The 22,015-nt window shown below is 39.1% G+C and overlaps 1 protein-coding gene across 1 annotated transcript in view; it reads left to right on the forward strand.

The window, feature by feature from the left end:
- Positions 1-21,204, forward strand: part of LOC127423773 (homeobox protein cut-like 2) — a 212,818-nt gene extending 191,614 nt beyond the window's left edge. Inside the window, exons 15-22 of the mRNA XM_051668331.1 lie at positions 870-1,514; positions 5,328-5,426; positions 9,240-10,066; positions 12,350-12,509; positions 14,579-14,863; positions 16,230-16,418; positions 17,018-17,294; positions 19,746-21,204. Coding sequence (XP_051524291.1) covers positions 870-1,514; positions 5,328-5,426; positions 9,240-10,066; positions 12,350-12,509; positions 14,579-14,863; positions 16,230-16,418; positions 17,018-17,294; positions 19,746-20,460 — 3,197 coding nt within the window. The 3' untranslated portion in view covers positions 20,461-21,204. The remainder of the gene's footprint in view (positions 1-869; positions 1,515-5,327; positions 5,427-9,239; positions 10,067-12,349; positions 12,510-14,578; positions 14,864-16,229; positions 16,419-17,017; positions 17,295-19,745) is intronic.
- Positions 21,205-22,015: the final 811 nt, after the last annotated feature.

Raw genomic sequence — 22,015 nt, forward strand, 5'->3', positions numbered from 1 at the left:
ATTGGGAATTCCATATTGGGGAGAAAAATGGAAAAAAATAATGATAACATGTCATATTACAAAATTAAAATGGGTTGCAAACAGCATTTCATGTTGATTTTAGGGGAGCTACTACATGTGAATAGGCTTAAAATGTTTCCTTTTATCGAAATGAAACTTTGCCTAATGAAAATATACTTGAAGTATTTTTCTTCACGCTTGTTTATATATAATATATAATATAAAAATTATATTAAAAAAATATTACGAAGTATTTTTCTTCACGATTGTTTATATATATATATATATAAACATACATTTTATATTTTAGGTGTGTATTTATTATGAAACATAAGAAATTGCGTTTGCTATATGAGCAAAATGATTGCTAACTGATGCTTATTTACTTGATAAAGGAAAAATGAAATTATAACAATGAAATTTGCATACATTGTGCTGGCTAAAATTGTCAATGTTTAAAATCTGTATAATTTTAAATGTTACATTTTAAACTCTGCCTATTTATGCCTTCCCATCAAGGGATTGTTCACCCAAAAATGAAATTTCTATCATCATTTACTCACCCTTATGCTGTTCCAAACCTGTATGACTTCCTTTCTTTAGTGGAACACATGTTGATGAGATAGAATGTTAGCTTCAGTCACCATTCACTTTAATGTTATCTTCTTTCCATATAATGAGAGTGAACGGTGACTGAGACTGACATTCTGCATAAAATCTCCTTTTGTGTTCCATGGAAGAAAGTCATACAGGTTTAGAACAACATGAGGGTGAGTAAATGATGACAGAAGTTTTATTTTTGTGCAAACTATCCCTTTAAATACAATTGTACATTCATGTAACATTATCGTTTATCTGTGTCTGTTAAGATGAGGGTCGCACAGAGGACTCCAGTAAGGACATGGGTCGCCCCGCAGGGTCGTATTCCTCCCCTCCAGGAACGTTACCCATAGATGGCTGCACTTCCTCCAGTCCAGGCCCGCCCAACACCGACACACCTTCCTCTGCCCTCGAACTGCCCCGCCCCTTCTCAGTGTCACCCTTCTCGGGCGAGAAACTTCCAGCAGATCAACTCCTGCAGAAGCAACTCCTGTCGCCCCTCTTTAAGAAAGACGGTGCCTCCATCATGGCATTCCCCACTGCCCTCTATGCCGCCAAAGCTGCTCTCATGTCAGCCAATCAGAACTCCACTTTGCCTGTCGCCATGGAGACAGGCATGCCAAGTGACCAATCAGAGAGTGGTAGCTCAGGTGGAGCAGACGACGACCAGCTGGACACAGCAGAAATTGCCTTTCAGGTCAAAGAGCAGCTGCTGAAACACAACATCGGTCAGCGTGTGTTCGGTCACTATGTGCTGGGCCTCTCACAGGGGTCGGTCAGCGAGATCCTCGCTCGACCCAAGCCCTGGAGGAAGCTCACCGTCAAGGGCAAAGAGCCGTTCATCAAAATGAAACAGTTCCTGTCAGATGAACAGAACATTCTGGCTTTACGCACCATACAGGTTCGCCAGCGAGGTGAGTGGACTGAACAAAACCAGAAACAGTATAAAGGCCAACGTGTACTTCGTTTATGTGATGTCTTGTGCACATGTCACAAATTTCGTTACCAGCACAGTACGTGCAGAATGTCCACATGCAGCCCAGTTTTTCTAGACATGCAAACAATCCGCATCTGTGCACATCGTCTGTTGCACAAAAGAGTCATATGCGTCGAATGCATTCGTATGGGCTCGTAGTCAAAAGAATATACTTTGAAAGGCTAGAGCGCCCCACCACACATAAAACAGAATGGCTCGCAGAAAAACTAAATATTCCCTAACCTTAATGGGCCGTTCACACTACACTTCACACTCTGTTCACTCCCATTCAAATGCATCCGGAGACACAAGGTCATGCTAAGAAATGTAGTACTACGCTGTGGATCCGTATGACAAGAGGAACGCGTGACCTATAGAAGTTCGAAACGTCACACACTGACCTCTTGGCTCAACACAAAGAAAGCGCATTATATTTTATTGCTGCTGAAAAGTGAGAATGTAAAAAGGTAAACTTAATTTCAAAATATGAAATGCCATGGATCATTCTTTACTGCAGTGGTTCTCAAAGTGTGGGGCGTGCACCATGGGGGGTGGAGACATTGCAAGGGGGTGTGGAAGATTGACCCTTCCTAAAATCTCGTTCACTTTCACACATTCAACAAAAATAGTGAAAATACACATAAGAACCGATGTGCGCAATTTCTTTTCTCCTGCCTTGTTTAAACTTTCATCTGGCATTGCATAGCATCCTGCACGTGCATCTCTTGACAGCCCAAAGCGTTGATGTCAGGTGCGCTCATGTAAACAAGGTGAAATGAGTGACGAGGTGAATTAACACTTAAATATTAGTCTGTTCCTCACACAACACTACGATATAGCTTCAGAAGAATTTAAATCTGAGGCACGAGTGTTATGGACGACTTTAATGGCGCTTTTATTTGTGCTTTCGGAGCTTGGACAGCCACAAACACGATTATGGAGCCATATTTCTGCCAAAAGTAAACAAACAAAAAGAACGTTTTGCAAACAAACAAATTCCGCTTCGCAAAGGAAAACTCGACTCAAAGGGCCATTTGAGAGAAAATGAAGAGCAGTAGAACCGATCGCCATGGGGCCTCACCGAAGGGCGGGCCTGGTGTGACCGCACCGGTCGCACCGCCCTAAGGATGGCCCTGACGGGAGCTGTCTAATACAAAGGTGCTGAAATACAGACGAAACTTTTTTGCATGTCTAGTAGTATGTCTCATCAACACGAAAATAATGCAAAAATGCTGGCAAACATAGAAAGTGCATGTCATCTTGTCTAAACATGTATTAAAGTTATTGAACATTTATTTAATAAGGGAAACAATTATGACCTTGTGAAGAAAAGGTTTCAGAAGTATTGATGCTCAGCTTCTTTGGGATTTATAAAACTGGCCCGAGATAAATGCATTTAGTGTGACACAGTCTGAAGAATGCAGAATGAAGACTTTAAGACATTACAGACATTACAGCTTCATTTTTTGTTACAGCACAATTTTCTGTAAAGCTGCTTTGAAACGATGTGTGTTGTGAAAAGAGCTTTACAAATAAAAATGACTTGACTCTGCAGTAACCACAGATGCACACAGATGCAACGACGGGCCTCAGCATCGTATTGAAGTACATATCTTCATATTAAGACACTTCATTCATTCATTCATTGATCTTCTGGTTTCAGGTCTAAGCACTGTGTATCGTAAAATAATGTACCTTCAATGTAAGATGATCTTTAAAGTATAACTTGCTACGTTATTGGGAAACAACCTTAGGAATAAAGCTATTAAAATTTCTTTACAGTTAAAAGTGAGGATAAAGTATAAATACATCAGTTAAATTAACTATGCTATGATGACTACAAACGCTGTTCCTGTAGGTCGTTTTTATCTCGTTATTAGTCGGGAAAAATATTAAAATATAAGAATAAAATATATTTTGTTTACTAGAAAATAAGGTGTTTTTACCATGTAATATGTAGTAATGACATAACTGAGTGAAAGTATGTAGCAGCACTGTGCCATCTACTGTTTTAAAAGAGGACGTTGCTCAGCACATCTGTGAGAAAATCAGGACTGTGGTTGAGAAAATTGCCAAAAGTCACATGACTCACAAGTGGTATGTATTTGTTCACATCGCTAAAGTTTTTCTTGTTTCAAAGGGGGGTGTGACCCGAAAAAATTGAGAACCACTGCTTTACTGAGTAATCCATAATTTTGTAGAGGGGTGTCAAAATGACTGTTTTCATGTACGATTTTGAAACAAAACTACAGGTCATAAATAAGGTCAAAATAATCTTAGAAAGGTGGCAGTGGCCTTAATTCATTTTTGCACAGAGATTGGCAGGTTTAGTTTGGTTTTTTTTTTTTGGGGGGGGGATTTTTCTCCCCCTTTTTCTCCCAATTTGGAATGCCCAATTCCCAATGCGCTCTAAGTCCTTGTGGTCGCATAGTGATTTCGCCTCAGTCCGGGTGGCGGAGGACGAATCCCAGTTGCCTCCGCGTCTGAGACAGTCAACCCGCGCATCTCATCACGTGGCTTGTTGAGCGTGTTGCCACGGAGACATAGCGCGTGTGGAGGCTTCACGCCATCCACCGCGGCAACCACACTCAATTCACCTTGCGCCCCACTGAGAACAAACCACATTATAGCGACCACGAGGAGGTTACCCCATGTGACTCTACCCTCCCTAGCAACCGGGCCAATTTGGTTGCTTAGGAGACCTGGCTGGAGTCACTCAGCACGCCCTCGATTCAAACTCGCGACTCCAGGGGTGATAGTCAGCGTCTTTACTTGCTGAGCTACCCAGACCCCTCGACACTATTTTCTTGACAACATAAGCACATTTCCCCTCTTAATTCTCAATCGCTTACATATAAGCTAAACAGTACATTTATTTTATGTACTTCATTTAGATGAACAGTCTGAATGAACCAGTGGACTTCCCAACACTACATACGAGAGAAAGAGAGGCGGTTTCGGTCTCAGCTCGCTCAGCAATGTGACCAAAAAGCATTGCAGCATAGCGTCACTAATGCTCGTTGGATAAAATAGCTATGTCGCTAGCTTTTTACAATTAATGTCAATATCATATCAAAATTTACTGTATTTACTCTCCTGATACACATTGCTGGTCTGATTGTGAACAACTCATTTGCACATGTTTATTCAAAACTTGTGGTGCCTCTTAGAAATGACTTTACTTTATGGATGACATCACCACGCCCTCTTATTATTCAACCTTTTCCCTCCAGTCAAACCACCTGTCATATACAGACCACGTTTAATTCCTGATTGATAAAATCAAGTCCCGCCCTACATTCCATTTCCTATTGAATGTCCTGTTTCACTCGGATTTGCATCACATAACGAAAGTAAAATGGGTTGCGAAAGCCGTTTCATGTTGACTTTGACTAATCCCAAAGGCCCAAAGAACTTCCTGAAGATTCATCTCTATAAACGGCTCAGAACCGTTTCAGATCCTCAAATGAGTCGATCGAGGTTTCCTGTTCAGACGTTTCTATCAGTCCCAGAACGCCGGTGTGTTTATGCGCTACTTCCTCACTCCCTCCCAATCCTGTATTTGTTGTGATACTCTGTTTTCTCTCTGAGCTTTGAAAGTAAAGCTTTCACGTGTTACTGCACTCTCACTTGATGCCAGTTCTCAAAGGCCACCATTGATCAAGTAATCAAACGCAAAGCTGTGGAGCGGCGCTCTGATCAACGGCCCACTCACCTCACCTCTGTCTCTCTCTTTCTCTCTCTTCGGCAGGAAGCATCACTCCTCGCATCCGAACTCCTGAAACTGGGTCAGACGATGCCATCAAGAACATTCTAGAACAGGCCAAGAAGGAGATCCAGTCGCAGAGAGGTGTGGCACAAAGAAACATGCAGAATATTGTATGAAAAGAAAGATTTAAAAAATGAAAAGGCAGTTTATGAACCACACACTGATTGGGTGCTGTCTTTTATACCAACAAAATAACAGACAACATACTTAAATTGAATTTAATATGTATATCTATGCACATGTGAGGTTTGCATGATTGTACTTCAAATTCATCATACAAAAAAAAATCACATAAAAAATAAGACATACATAAGTGTATGTATCGTGGAAGTCTGTTGAACTTTTTAGGTTGTTATAATTTTTTTTTTTTTTTTTTTTTTGCAGATCACCTAACATGGGTCAACACCATCAGATACAAAAAATAAACTATTTGTATTACATCTGAAATTTGACAAATATATTTAACCCTTGTGCGACCTTCGGGACATTTTTGTCTTTTTAATTTTAATTTTTTCGATCATTTTGGTGTTAATGCCAACGGCATAATTTTTGCCAAAGGTGTGTATTTTTGAGGGAATTTTGATATTTCAACCTCAGTTCCTATAATACATCTATAATACACTGTGTACACAAAATAGTTACACTCAGGACCTTCAGGACAAAAATATTTGATCCAGTGCCATTAAAGCATAAAATCATGAATTCTATGATATTATGCTTTCATTCTGGAGTCCTGGCTTCAAAATTGACATTTTTAATATTTTCCACAAGATGGCGCCATTTTTTCTCATGTTTAGCCTATGGAGCAAATACATGCTTTTTTCCTATTTTCTGTTTGCTGTATTATAGAGCACTACAGGCCAACTGAATAAATAATGCAGATAAAATTGTGTGTGTGTGTGTTGGTATGGATGTCAGAGTGTGTTTTGTGTGTGTGTGTTGAGAAATTTGTGTGTGTGCGTAAAAAAAAGCAATGGCATTATGGAAACAAACTGGCATTTAAAGGGTTAAAATCCTGAAAATGAATGAATATTTGGTAGTTATGATCAGGACTGATGTTGGTTAAAAAAAATGAACTCATTGTAAGTGGAAAATAATATTAATATATAATATGTTTATGTCAGTTTTTTGATGCAGACATTTTTGTCCTCTAAGGACCTATGAGTAACATTTTTAAATCGACGCACAAGGGTTAATAATATAAAAGTAACTTTGATTAATAATAAAATGAGACTTCAGGATGGTTTCAAACTGACTGTCAGCTCTGTCTATTGAAGACAGCATCTGTTGTGTTGCTAGCTACCAAGAGGACCTACTTAAAATTAGGGAAGTTTACAATTTGTGTGTTGGAGTTGACCAAGCATAGCTGTAACACTGACAATAAAATAAAAGCACAATTACTTACTCAATATATATATATATATATATATAAACTATTAGTCTTACCAGAAACTGTGGCCTTGTTCTTATAGCAGGTAAAATATAGAAAGAGGGCCTTAAGTTATGGTCTGAGGACAGGTGGTTTTTAAGTGTAGTGAGTGATAATGTACTAATATTAATGAGAGAGTGTAAATGTTGCTGTCTTTAAACCTAATGGCAGGTAAAGTTGTGGGACATGTTTTGTCTCATATCTCAAGAATCAATGGCTGGGTTTCCATCCACATACACTCACAAAAAAAAAAAAAAATAAAAAAAATAGGCCAAGCCCAAAATTGTAAAACATTACGTTTTTAATGGTCTTAACCACAAATCATTGGTCATGAAATAAGCAAGAATTGAGCAAATAGATAAAGTAACTTAGTATGGGATCGTTTTTCCCAGTTTAGTTTCTTTAAATATTTAGGCCTTGTGGGTAAACTTGCAGACAGCTTTTTACAGAAAGAAGAGTCAATATTTTTCCACTTAATGTTGATTGCTTCAGACAAATATTCTCTATAGGGTTCAAATCTTGTCTCTGACCAGGCCAAAACATGAGCCTGATGGACTTGTTCTCAAGCCACTTCTCGGTGGTCTTTGCAGTGTGGGCAGGAGCAAAATAACATCTGATCGTTCCTCTTTAGAAAACAACTTTTCAATTGTGGGAAGCAAGCCTTTCTGCAATATTCTCCTGTACTCCAAAGCATTAAATGACTTTTCACAGTGAAGCAGCTCACCAGCACCAGCAGCTGAAAAGGTTCCCAACACCATAACACCTCTTCCTCCATGCTTCACTGTGGTAGAGATGCATTCACTATTGTATTTCTCACTAGATCTTCAAAGACACCTCTCTGGAGCATCACCATGCAACTCAAATCATGATTCATCACTGCACACAACTCTGTATCAAACTTTCCATATTCTGCCAGAAACTTCATTCTGTCTTTGATGTTTTTCTGAGACAGCAATGGCTTTTTAACACATCTTCTAGACACAAAACCTGCATTAGATGAAATTCTGGTTATTGTTCTTCTGGCTTTGAGAACTGTACATTTTAGCTTACAGATTATTTCTTTCTGGCAGCTGTTGTTTCCAAGCGTTGACCTATTGTCTTCATAGCTGATGGCGAAATAGGGATATTCTCTGTCTTTAGGGTCTTGTAGACTTCAGAATAGCAACAGTTGGTCTGACGCAAACCAGCTATGCGGTTTCTGACAGAAACCCCTGCATGATATTTAGCTTTTTTTGGAGCAGATATTCTCACTCCTTTACCTTGGGACTCACAGCATTGCATATCTCTCCTTGCTCTATCACTCCTGGTGCCATTTATGAGCTTGTTATCAGTACTTTGATGGGCTGCATCAGGTATGACTAATCTTTTAAGAAAAAAAAAAACATCCTAGAAGATATTTTTGGGAAATTTTGTACACCCAGACATGTGTTAGTTTGAAATTTATATCAAACATTTTATTTATTCTCATGATTATACATTTGCCTGCAAGAAGACTATATATAAGTGAATTTCCCTGTTCACTGCAGCAAAAGTTAATGAGCCAATGGTGGCACAGAAGTGCACCAGGAGTGCATTTATTTAATTCTTGCTAATTTCCTGACCAGTGATTTGTTGTGGAGACCATTTAAAGCTTAATGTTTTGCCATTTTGGGGTTGGCCCATTTGAATTTTTTGCCCAGGAGTGTATTTGAATGCACATTTTGGGGTATCGCATAAAAACTGTTGGATGAAAACACCAAGATGCAAATAAAATCACATAAATGTGCATAAAAAATGTATACGCTTGACTGAATAATTCGTTTATAACTGGACTAACTATCTGAAATGCTGCTCTGGCCATCCTGAAATAACGCCAAAACATTAGATTTGAATGCTGGTAACCAGTTAATAGTGTCATTGTGTTTTGATCATTTTTCATAAAACCAAAGGGTTTATCAATGTACCTGTTTCCCGAATGAATGAGGCTTCTCTCATTTTATCTAAACGTAAGCATGTGCTTTGATTCTGAGGGAAACTGCTGCATCACGCATTTCTTTGCCTAATTGCACGTTGTGGATGTGGCATTCAGTGACATGCTGAAGACTTTTTTGACAACAATTACTAAATAAAAATGGACGGTTAATCCAGATGTTATTTACCCGCTTATAAAATGTATTTGTGGAGGACACAGCTTTTTCTAACAAGCTTCCTCGTTTCCTTCTTTGTGGGAATTCAACTGGTATATCACCCACGCTTAGAACAGAGCACTGTATTTTTACTATACTTATTTCATTTTAACCGGTTATCATTGGGAAATTAGGCTGCAGAACGGCATAAAAAAAACATTTAGTTTCTAGTTGCAGGTGTTGAAAGCAGTAGACATGTTCTTACATCAGTGTAAATGTTTTAAAAACTTATTCCGCAGATCTACATGGCATATTTGTAGAATTGTGCTCTGATCTGATCTGTGTTTGTGTGTTGTACAGGTGATTGTAAGTCGACTATGAGCTGTTCATCAGGCCGTAACAGCTCTGGAGGAAGCAGTAGTTCAGATGAAACCATAAAGAGCATTCTGGAACAGGCCCGTCGAGAGATGCAGGTGCAGCAGCAGGCCCTGCTGGAGATGGAGGCTTGCGGCCGGGCGTCCACCAGCGAGCGTCTCGCTCTGCAAGATCCCGCCAAGGGTCAGCCACCCCCAACACCGCCCTTTATCAAACAGGAAGAGGGCATGCCTGTGCCAGCGTGTGTGTCCAGTCCAACAAGCAGCCCTCAGACCCCTCTGAGCGTCCTCTCGCCCGCCGCCTTCGTCCAGAACATCATCCGTAAAGTGAAGTCGGAGATCGGCGAGGCTGGCGCGTATTTCGACCAGCACTGGTCTGCCGACCGTGGTGCGGTCATGATGGGAGCAGGCGTCACTTCTCGTCCTTTCACTTCTGTGTCTCCCTCGCTCTCCTCTTCTTCTTCTACGGGTCACTCGTCGATGCCCCGACCCTGGCCGCGGATGGAGAATGGAGACTGCCCTGCCAACGGCGAGGAAGCGTCAGCCCCGGAGGAGGAACCGGTGTTGGCACTACCGGTGGAGATTAAGGTGGAACCGGATGCCTCTGTGAGCGGAGAGGTTCCTTGTGGAGGCGGGCGAGTGTCGTATTACCCCACCTACATCCCTCGAACACTAAAACCCACGGTACCCCCGCTGACCCCAGAGCAGTATGAGATGTACATGTACCGCGAAGTGGACACCATCGAGTTGACACGGCAGGTGAAAGAGAAACTGGCCAAGAACGGGATCTGTCAGAGGATCTTCGGAGAGAAGGTGGGATATGTGGGATTAAAAACGACACAGCTGGAGAGAAATGCATGTAAACAGTCAACATCAAAGGAAACAGTGCATTGTTTCTTCACCAATATCCAGTACAGCTTGGATCTTGTTGCGTGTGTGTAAACAGCAGAGATTGGATTTTTTTCACAGTTCAAACTTTCAAATAGGGATGGGAATCGTTCCTTAACGGTTCCATTTACAATTTTTTTTAGTACTTATTTGAGGAAGAATTACTTGGAAATAAGAAATGCAATTCTAACTAATGTTGCCAACTAACAACATTACATAACATAGTAATAGTTGTTATTTCATTTAGAGTTAGACATGACGAAAGTCATAACTCGTGTGTCAGTAAGATTCATTTAGTAAATGCTCGACTGATTTACTTGTGTTTTTCATTCACTAAAAAAACGTACTCGGAGTCATTCGTTTGGGAAACACATTAAACTCATCACACTCAATGACTCGCGCCATCATTCGTTAGGGAGTCAGATTACACTGGAAGTGCTTTAGATTCTAAAGAACTGTTTTATATGAGTCATTCGTGTGGGCATCGGACTAGTCATGCTATGAGTTTCATGCTGTAGATTCAAAAGAACAGGCTCATAAGAGTAATTTGTTTGGGAATCAAACTACACAAGTCACGCTGAATGTTTTTGATTTACTTAAAAGAACCAGTTCATAAGAGTCATATGTCCGGAATCGCACTACTCTGGTAGCGCTGTATAGTGCACATTGTAGATTCAAAAGAACCGGCTCAGAGTAATTCGTTCAGGAATTGGACTACACTAGTCGTGCATTGAGTTTCATGCTGTAGATTCAATTGAATCGGCTGATATGAGTCATTTGTTCAGGAATCGGACTACACTAGTCGTGCTGTGAGTTTCATGCTGTAGATTCAAAAGAATCAGCTCATATGAGTCATTTGTTCAGGAATCGGACTACACTAGTCGTGCTGTGAGTTTCATGCTGTAGATTCAAAAGAATCAGCTCATATGAGTCATTTGTTCAGGAATCGGACTACACTAGTTGTGCTGTGAGTTTCATGCTGTAGATTCAAAAGAATCAGCTCATATGAGTCATTTGTTCAGGAATCGGACTACACTAGTCGTGCTGTGAGTTTCATGCTGTAGATTCAAAAGAATCAGCTCATATGAGTCATTTGTTCAGGAATCGGACTACACTAGTCGTGCTGTGAGTTTCATGCTGTAGATTCAAAAGAATCAGCTCATATGAGTCATTTGTCCGGAATCGCACTACTCTGGTAGCGCTGTATAGTGCACATTGTAGATTCAAAAGAACCGGCTCAGAGTAATTCGTTCAGGAATCGGACTACACTAGTCGTGTTGTGAGTTTCATGTTGTAGATTCAAAGGAATCAGCTCATATGAGTCATTCGTTCAGGAATCGGACTACACTAGTCGTGCTGTGAGTTTCATGCTGTAGATTCAAAAGAATCAGCTCATATGAGTCATTGATTCGGGAATCGGCTACACTAGTCGTGCTGTAAGTAACATGTATTTAACCAGTATAAAAACTTACTGAGATAAAATTTATTTTACAAGAGTGACCTGGCTAAAAAGGCAGCAAAAACACCATGTTAAATAAAATGTAACACAGAATCGACAAACAATCAATAATAATAATTTAAAAAATAAATAAAACGTCTCTCACACTGTAAATTAAAAAGAACCGGCTCATAACAGTGATTTGTTCAGGAATCGGACTTCACTGTTCGCGCTGTGCGTTTCACCCTGTAGCAGGAAACACTGTCAGATTATTTTATACAATTGCACGCATTTCCCCCTTTGTTTTCTTCAAACTTCCACTAAAAATCACCTCAACACCATTTGTTTATGTCACTGAGCAAAAAATGGCTTAGAAAAGTGAAGTTAGAGAAAATTAAGTTCTGAGAAAAGCTAAAGCAGCATTTGAGCGCAGATGCCACTTGCTTTGATAAATAGTTGTCTGATGCAGTGACAATTCAGACATGTTTAAGTGTGACCCAAGTGTCCACACACTTTTTGGCCCACTTTATTTAAATTATAGCATGCAATTTCCTGAAATACAGCACAATCTGAAGTTTATACAGGCAGAAGTTGCCCTTGGATAGTATGTTGTTCTTTGCTGCCACCTTGTGGTAGCTGGAATGACTCGCAGTGAAAAGGTGATTTCTGAAGAGAAATCTGTGTATTTAATAACTTGAAACTTATTTTTAGGTCAAGCAACCTTTTTATGTCTCATTACTTTGGTCTCTTTGTTACATTCTCTCCTGTAGGTGTTGGGTTTGTCTCAGGGCAGTGTGAGTGACATGTTGTCCAGGCCGAAACCCTGGAGTAAACTTACTCAGAAGGGAAGAGAGCCGTTTATACGAATGCAGCTGTGGCTACTGGACCAGCTCGGTCAGGGACTCAACCAGCTGCCCAACCACAACCAGGGTTAGTCATGATTACTCATCCAAAAAAAAAAAAAAAAAAAAAACATGTAACCATGCACAACCACAAAAACAAACAAACACTCAAACCCACTCACAGCCAGTTTCTTATTGTTGTGATTCAGAGTAATTTTGCTGTAAGCTTCAGCGTTCTGTAGTTGCAAAGCCAGTGATTAAGTTTGCCTAGATTCTGGACACTTTTTCTTAACCAAGTTGGGGCAGGTTTATATATATATATATATATATATATATATATATATATATATATATATATATATATATATATATATATATATATATATATATATATATATATATATATATATATATATATATATATATATAGAGAGAGAGAGAGAGAGAGAGAGAGAGAGAGAGAGAGAGAGAGAGAGAGTTTTGAATTTTTTGTATAGGGTTTATTACTATTTTATTTTAAAATTTGAGTCCTCTTTAGTTTAGTTTCCATTAGTTTTCACTGTATGACTGTTATCTATTTTTAGTTTAGTTACCTTTTATTTTAGTTTTAGTATTTTTTGGTGAGCAAAGCTAATACACTAACTGATATCATTAAAATATGTTTAACAGCATTACATTTCTCAGGGCGTCTAGTAGAGGTCGACCGATAGTGGATTTTGCAGATACTGATAACTAAGGTGCTGGAAAATATGGATAACCGATTAATCGGCCGATAGTTTTTTTTTAAACCGATTTGTAGAATGTTAAAAGAGTTCATAGTCTTTCCTTACTACGATGGGCACAGACGTTGAGGCTACAAGAGTCCAAATTAATAAAATAAAGCAGTTTATTGTGCAACCGAAATCCCAATAATAACCAGAAACATAAGGATAATGTGGGACTTTTAACTAAAAACAAGGCCTAAATATACAGAGGACTCTTATTTTGAAATGACAGAGACTTGGCTTCGTTACAATGCTCTATATGAAAATATTTACCAGATGAAGCTGTTTAAAGCCTGTATATTCATTAAATGAAGAGTTTTGTATGTGTATATTTCACCAGATGAGGTTTATTGATAAGAATTTAAAGTAAGGGGGAAAAAAATATCGGCAACTATCGGCATAGACTTTTGCCGATAACCGATAGTGCCAAAAAGCAACTATCAACACAGGTTAATTGGTAAATTGGTACCTCTACCCTCTAGTGTTATTGCTATCTAGTGTCATTTTCATGCTTAATGAAGACAGGTTGTAAACATTTCAAATTTCATAATATACTATGTATCAATAACTTAAACTAAAATTAGTTTGTGGTCTTTTTTTTTTTTTTTTTTTTTTTTTTTTAACTCACATGGGGGCGCTATGTCGCATAACATAAGTCAGGCATATGTGGTATAATTTGAAGCTTTTGAATCATCATTTTTGCATTTATGTTACATAAAATATCAAAATAAGGCCTGAAAATATCCACGTTGCAAATAAGCGCCACCTAGAGGTAATATGGTAGAAGTATATATATAATATATGAATATATGTAAATTTTTCCACATAGCACTTAAAGGGATAGTTCACCCACAAATTAAAATTCTTTCATCATTTACTCACCCTCATGATATCCCAGGTGTGCATGACTTTCTTTCTTCAGCAGAACACATTTGAAGAAAAACTGAAAAATATCTCAGCTCAGTAGGTCCTTAAAATGCAAGTGGATGGTGATCAGACCTTTTGAAGCTCTGAAAATCACAGACGGTCAGCATAAACGTCATCCATACAACTGCAGCGGTTAAATTAATGTCTTCTAAAGTGACACGATTACTTTGGTGTGAAAAAGATCAATATTTAAGTACTTTCGTAGTTGGGTGAATTTCATAAAACACCACCTCAAAATCATAAGAAAATGGAGATGTTGTAAAACGCAGCTTGTTTTTTGGACAGTTAGGCCTTTTTACACTGTGACATTAATTTCATGACAATATCCCCGTAATGCATGCAAAGATAACAATTTTTTTTAAATTTATTACCCAGTTGACGGTGCTGTCCTCAAACTGCTCAGGTATGCTCAGGACAACCTTTAGTTCTTTGCCTCTAAATATCATCATTGCCGTTTGTTTCTCAGATAAGAGTCCTGTGACGACGCGCTCGTCACCCTCTCCTCCTCCGAGTCCTGAAGACGGTCCCAACATGAGCCTGGAGCCTGTCAGTCTGGCTCTGGAGAGCAGTAAAGAAAACCAGCAGCCACAGCATGTGGAACCTCACGGAGGGAAGACCAGCGCAGGCATGATCATCCCGCAACAGCCCCACACACCGCTGGGGATACAGGAACTGGTGGCCATGTCACCCGAACTGGACACATATGCCATCACCAAGAGAGTGAAGGAAGTTCTGACAGACAATAACTTAGGTGAGATACAGTCATTTACAGAACAATATAACTTCATCAATCCTCAATAAAGCTGTTCAGTTTGTAGTCCTAAAACCCAGAAGACAATTAGCATTTTTGAGCCAGGGGTTTTCTCAGGAATTTCCAATGGGTTTTTACACTCAAAAAACATTATTTTGAGCTATTTTTTTTCCTCCCCAATTTGGAATGCCCAATTCCCAATGTGCTTTAAGTCCTCATGGTGGCGTAGTGACTCACCTCAATCCGGGTGGCGGAGGACGAATCTCAGTTGCCTCCGCGTCTGAGACCGTCAATCCGCGCATCTTATCACGTGGCTTGTTGAGCGCGTTACCACGGAGACCTAGCGTGTGTGGAGTCTTCACGCTATTCTCCACGGCATCCACGCACAACTCACCATGCGCCCCACCGAGAGCGAGAACCACATTATAGTGACCACGAGGAGGTTACCCCATGTGACTCTACCCTCCCTAGCAACCGGGCCAATTTGGCTGTATGTTGTAGAACAAAACTTGAGTCTCTTAAAGTAATTTAAACCACCCATTTACCGTTTTTATTATTTTATATTTCTTTTATTTTTGACCTTATTTTATTCATAAATCGAAAATTATCATTCTAAAAATCTATTGGAAATGTTAGTTAGTTTTGGCCATACGAAATGGAGCAGCAACCCAGACAAGTCGTTTTTTATTTAATTTCTTTGTCACTCGCTTGGTTTCTATTTTTGGCGTTCGGTACTGGAAAGTCCCACAAGAAAAAAAAAAAATGTCATTGGTCCAAAATCATGCTGCTTATAAGCAGGGTCAGAGTGGGGTTTGGAGGGAAAATGGCAAAAATGTCCTGAAATTCAAAATGTGGTGGCAAAAAATGCCCTCGTAATAAATTCAGTTTTTTATTTGTAATATCTTATATACAGTTATTAACTAAAATTTTTTTTATTTTTTCTTAGGGTAAGAGGTAATAAACTCAATATTGAGAATTTGTATAATTGAATTGATTAAAAATGATGTATTTAAAATAAATGGATAAGAGAGTTTGTTTTTGTATGATTAGCAAAAAATATGCCCTCATAAGGTAAAAATAAATGCCCCTGAAAATCATATCCAGGGGGCAAATATTGCCCCTTTGTTTAAAGGTTGATTTCTAACTCTGCTAGCAGCTGTATTTTAACATTACATATACTCCTATTGGCTATGATTTGAATGATGTTATTGGATATGGGTTTGATTCCCAGGAAACATGCTTACTGATGAAATGCATACTTCGAATGCACTCTAAGTCTCTCTGGATAAAAATGTCGTGAAATGCATAAATGCAATATGACATATACATACAGATAGTTCATCAAATATCATATGTATGTGTGCAGGTCAGCGTCTGTTTGGAGAGAGCATTCTGGGATTGACCCAGGGTTCAGTGTCTGACCTGTTGTCCAGACCGAAGCCCTGGCACAAACTCAGTCTGAAGGGCAGAGAGCCGTTCATCCGTATGCAGCTGTGGCTCAACGATCCGCACAACGTGGACAAACTGAGAGACATCAAGAAAATGGAGAAGAAAGGTCAGAAAAATTTGTTATAATGTGTATTATTATTTATGTCTCATCTTATACTGCAAAGATGCAATAGAAACACATTTTGGCAATAGAGCACATCAGTAGGGTTCTGAAAGAAAAAATGCCACCCAAAAGGGACAATATTTGCCCCCTGGATTTGATTTTAAGGGGCATATTTTACCTTTTATGAGTGAATATGTTTTAATCATATAAAAATGTCAAATACTTCAATTTATTCAATTTATTTACATAAATTCTGCGAGTAATTATATCTTGTTTTTTTGTAATAATATGCATATTTAGGCCTAGAATACAATATGATGAAATCTCAACACATTTTGAAAAAAAAAAACTCATTTTGATTTTAAGGGGTATTTTTGTGACTTTCAGTGGCTATTTTGCCCCGAGCCCCCATTAATTTATGACTCTAGTGGTGATGATCTCGGAGCTGATTGGTTGATGTATTTTGTAAAATGCCTTTAGAAGAAAATGAATGGGAAAAATACTTCCGGAACCCAAGCTGCTAAAAATAGTGTGCACTCTATTGATGGTAGTAACACACACCATTTTATCAAAATCTCTGTTGTTCTTCCATTCTTTCCCAGCCTATCTGAAGAGGCGTTATGGTCTTTTGAGTCCCGGATCAGACAGCGATTCTCCTGGTGCTCATTCAGACTGCATCAGTCCAGGTTTGACGACGCTGGAGCTCTGCCCGTTCAGTCAAGCAAAGAAACCCAGAGTGGTGCTGGCCACGGAGGAGAAGGAGGCGCTGAGGAAGGCATATCTCCAGGAGCCCTACCCTTCACAACACACCATAGAGATGCTGGCTGCACAGCTCAACCTCAAAACCAACACTGTCATCAACTGGTTTCACAACTACAGGTCACAATCTGCTATTTTCTGTTTTTTATGATTAACTAACTTTCACTACTTTTACCCAGTCAAAGTCCTGATTAAAAAAGGGTAAATGTGTTGCTAAATGTTAGACGGAGTTGTGTCGAAACACTCAAGCATTCAAAGCATTAAATGGAAGTTTGGTTCCACCTGGTGGATATTTGAGGAATTGAAATAATTAAAGGGTAACAACATCAGTCGCATGTTCAGAATTACAAGCGTCCTACAATTCTTGAAAGATAGTAGTATGGAGAACTTATGCTGTGCACAGTATGCACATTTTCCATATGCATTGATTTTTAATTTTTTAAAGGCACAACCACCCAAGATAAACACAAAAAGTGATATATAGAACCAAAAATACCAAATTAACAGGAGTAAGAACAAGGATCAAGATTTATATGGGATAGGGTAATGTATGAGGACACTAAACAAGACTACATTAAAATCATAGATATTTTATCACAGAAGAACATAAAGCTTAAGTCTTTAAAATTTGTTTCTTACTTGAAACTCTGAAATGTCTAAATGTTTTCCTGTATGCATGAAATATCTGGATGGCCTACCACATTTGCCAAAATGTTCACTATACTTCCAAAGCACACTAGAAATTTTAACATCCCCTTCTTGACTTATCGTATAAATAGACTGCCAAAATTGACAAGATTTTCACCCAAAAATGTGATTAAAATATACTGAAATATCCGGATCCCACTAACTAATGTAAACATGCAATGCAGTGAGGTCATGCGACAACAATGCAGCATTCTACGGTTTGAAACGTTTACACACTGCGTAAAGTTTCACATGCTGTATGTTAAAAATTGGATTAAAATATTATTTCTGAGATAATAACTGGATGCCACTCACTGATGTAAACATGCAACCTAGTGAGATGTTGGAATGTTAAACATTGCATACTGCGTATCACAGAACATAGAAGTGCCATTAGAAGAGGAGATTTGACGAACCCCGTAGCGAGGCATTTTAGGGAATTTAACCACCCAATATCTTCCTTTTTGTTTTTCGGCATTGAAGTGATTAAACCTCCTGCCAAAGGTGGTAATATGGATCAGACTAGAAAAAAGACGGGAGGCATTTTGGATTTTTAATTGAAAAACTTTATCTCCTCTAGGAATGAATGAAGAGTTGGTGATAAATGAATTTTTATCATTTTCAACATTTAATGTTTTTTCTTTTGTATTTTGTTTTGAGATGTTTTGAGGTGTGTTGGTTTTGTATTTGCAGGTATTAAGTTGTTTCTTGTGAATTGTCTCCATGATGTGTAATTAGATGGGTGTGGTTTTCTTATTGACCTGCTCTTTTGCCTAATTAGTGCAATTGAAACTGCCGTTCCCTGATTGATCGATGAGATTGTCCTGTCCATCTCACTGACCAGATGATACTCTTGTATGTATTTAAATAACTGCATTGTAGCTGCTCTGTTCTAACTTTGTAAACCCTGTTGAAGGCTTGTGTGCCGAAACATGTCAGTTTTTTATCTAATGTACTACATATTGTTCACATACTGGATTAAAAATGCAAAATACCCAAAACAGCTCCCTAATGTAAACATGCAATGTAGTCCGGTCTTGTGACAACAATGCAGCATACTATGGTTTAAAATGTTTACATACTGCATAACGTTTCACATACTGGACGTTTTTATTAAAATTTGGATTAAAAATGCAAAATAACCATGTTTTTGAGATGATAACTTGGTGCCACTCACTGATGTAAACATGCCACATAGTGAGGTCATGTGACAACAATGCATCATACTATGGTTAAAACTGTTTACATACTGCATGAAGTTTCACATACTGGACATTTTTCTTAAAATTTGTTTTTAAAATGCAAAATAATTTATTTCTGAGATATTAAACTCACTGAATTAAACATGCAATAAGATCACATGACAATAATGCAGCATACTACTTGAATACATTTGAAACTTTTATCATTGTATATTACATAATGTTTTTGCATACTAGACATTTTTATAAAAAAATGCATTAAAAATGCAAAATAACCTTATTTCTGAGATAATAACTGGACAGCACTCGCTGAATTAAACATGCAATGCAATGAGATCGCATGACAATTATGTGTCTCAAATTGAATACATGCATTTGAAACTTTCATTGTTGCATACTGTTTCGCATACTGTTTAAAAATAAGTATGCATACTGAGCAGTACTCTTGTGTTCAATTCTAAAAATAGCCATTTATAAATTTACATTTACACAGCTTGTCTTATTGTCCTGTACACAGGTTAAAACGTTTAGCATTGCATACTGTATACTTATTTACCTACTGTTAAAATAGTATGCTATATATTATATAGCACATACTGTGCAGTAAGCATTAAGCTAGTATTCCATTCCAAGCACACAGGCCATTTACACGGTTTGTTCTTTATTGTCATCCTGTAAACAGGTCACGTATGCGACGAGAGGTCCTGATGGAGGGTCTCCAAGACAATGACACTGATGCTGAGCACAACAACTACTCCCCCCTCGAATCTCAAAGCCCCGTCTCCGACCGTGATGACAGGAAGCAGCCCTCGGCTGTCCGCGGCCACTATCTCAGCGCCGGCCCCCGACGGTTCAAACAGGAAGTGATCGAGCCGGATGAAGACGAAGAGTTCCGCCTGAGGCAGGCAAAGTGCTTCTCTGTTGGCTTGCAGTTATCGCAGCTTAAAAGTGACCCGGATTTGAACCCACACTGCCACCAGGGCGTCCGGGACGAGGAGCCGGGCCGTAGTCAGGGTCTTGGCTCCGGATCGCTCTCCGCCGAGGGCCCACAGAGAAACGAAGAGCTGGAAAAGTCACCCGAAGATCCCGTCAGCTTCAAAGCATCGTCCGAACCATCTCGCAGCAGCCTGGAGGTGTCGCTCAACTCGCCGTCCGCCGCGTCATCGCCGGGCCTCATGATGTCCGTGTCCCCCGTCCCGTCCTCTTCCGCCCCCATTTCTCCGTCACCACCCAACGCACCGGCCAACCATCAACCCAACTACAACCTCGACTCGCTCAACTCCAAACTCAACAAAAGCACTCAGAGGCGCAATGAAAAAATGGCGAACCTTAACAACATCATCCATCGATTGGAACGAGCCGCGAACCGAGAGGAAACACTTGAGTGGGAGTTCTAGACATGCACGAACATGTGTCGCAGACGCACACTTTTCACTCTGTAAGAGAAAAGACCCGGAAAAGGTCTCAAAGATTGTTTTAACTTCATTGTACACGTCATTCCATTAGTATCCTAACGGGGAACTCAAAAATAATATCGTCACACTCTGATGAAGAAAAATCTCCCCGTCTGACTTTTACGGAAGCAAACAACAAATATTTATAAATGTGTTTTAGGTATTTTGATAAACTGAACTTTGCAATCTATGTTACAGCACTAGCTGGGATTTGTTTTAAACCGCAAAGGAGAGAAGAAAAAACTTTGCCGCTACGGTGTCATGAAATGCACACTGACGTCTTGTAGATTGCCGCTGGGTGAGATTATTCAAAATAAAAGACCTCTGTCTTAAGCCATCAAAAAGCACTACTTATTTAAAAAATTAAATAATGAAAGACAATGACCAAATTTGCTAATTTTTGAATAGCAATTTTTCAACTTTTGTCTGTAAGACGGGACAGCAAAGTCAAGTGATGTGTGACAGCTTCATATTGACTGAGGGATAGTCCTAAAAGACTCTAAATAGTGAACAGTATGTATTTAGTTTCTTGGTGACATATTTGGAAACTTTTGTTATACAAGCGTACAACGTGTGATGATGTGTGTGTTGTAGAACTCGTCTGCAATAGCCTTCTCTTAACAAGATGTAGCATGGAACATAATTTACCCTTGATTTTTTTCTCTAGCTAGTAACCTGTGATATACTTGAGCGATACTATAAAAAGAGAAAAATGGCAAAAAAACACAAAAAAAGAAATGTTTTAAAAAAAAAAAGTCCAATTGTAGATTATTTTTTATTCATTTAGTGAACTCATCATTTTGGGGGCGGGTGGGGGGGGGTTGGATACTTGGAAGGGAGTGAGGACAGTGTATATGTCACCAATAATTGATCACACATTTACCTCACTGTCTCTACGAGCTGGTCTCTCTCTCAAACGCATGTGCATAAGTTTCTGCCCAAAGGTTTTGATGTAAAACATGTTTAAAACAAGCCTCAAAGACTGTCAACAAAGAGACTAGTGGGGTAGGGTAGAGTGGGTTTTTCACTGGGAATTGTTAGCATACGTTTTAAACTGATCAGTGATACAGCTTTGGTCACGGGCGGTGAGAATTGAAGGGAAACTTGCTGTATGCCGCTCATGTTTTATCACACTCATGTTCATCGATCAATCCGTTTCCTTCTGCATGGCAGTGAGTGTCTCAACAAATGTTCCTTTGTTGATGTAGCTTCCTCTAAACGATTGCTGATATATTTGACACATTGTATAACCATCTAATGGAATGACTAAGTCTATTTGAGGTCACTAACGGCGATGAATAGTAGCGGTATGTTTGAAGAGAGTCATGTGAACTTCCTCAGCATTAAAGGGTTAGCCATCATTTACTCACCCTCATGATATCCCAGATGTGTATGACTTTCTTCAGCAGAACACATTTGAAGAAAAATATCTCCGCACAGTAGGTCCTTAAAATGCAAGTGGATGGTGATCAGACTTTTGAAGCTCCAAAAATCACAG

The sequence above is a fragment of the Myxocyprinus asiaticus genome, chromosome 33 (genome assembly GCF_019703515.2).
Source record: "Myxocyprinus asiaticus isolate MX2 ecotype Aquarium Trade chromosome 33, UBuf_Myxa_2, whole genome shotgun sequence".
Taxonomy (NCBI): Eukaryota; Metazoa; Chordata; class Actinopteri; order Cypriniformes; family Catostomidae; genus Myxocyprinus; species Myxocyprinus asiaticus.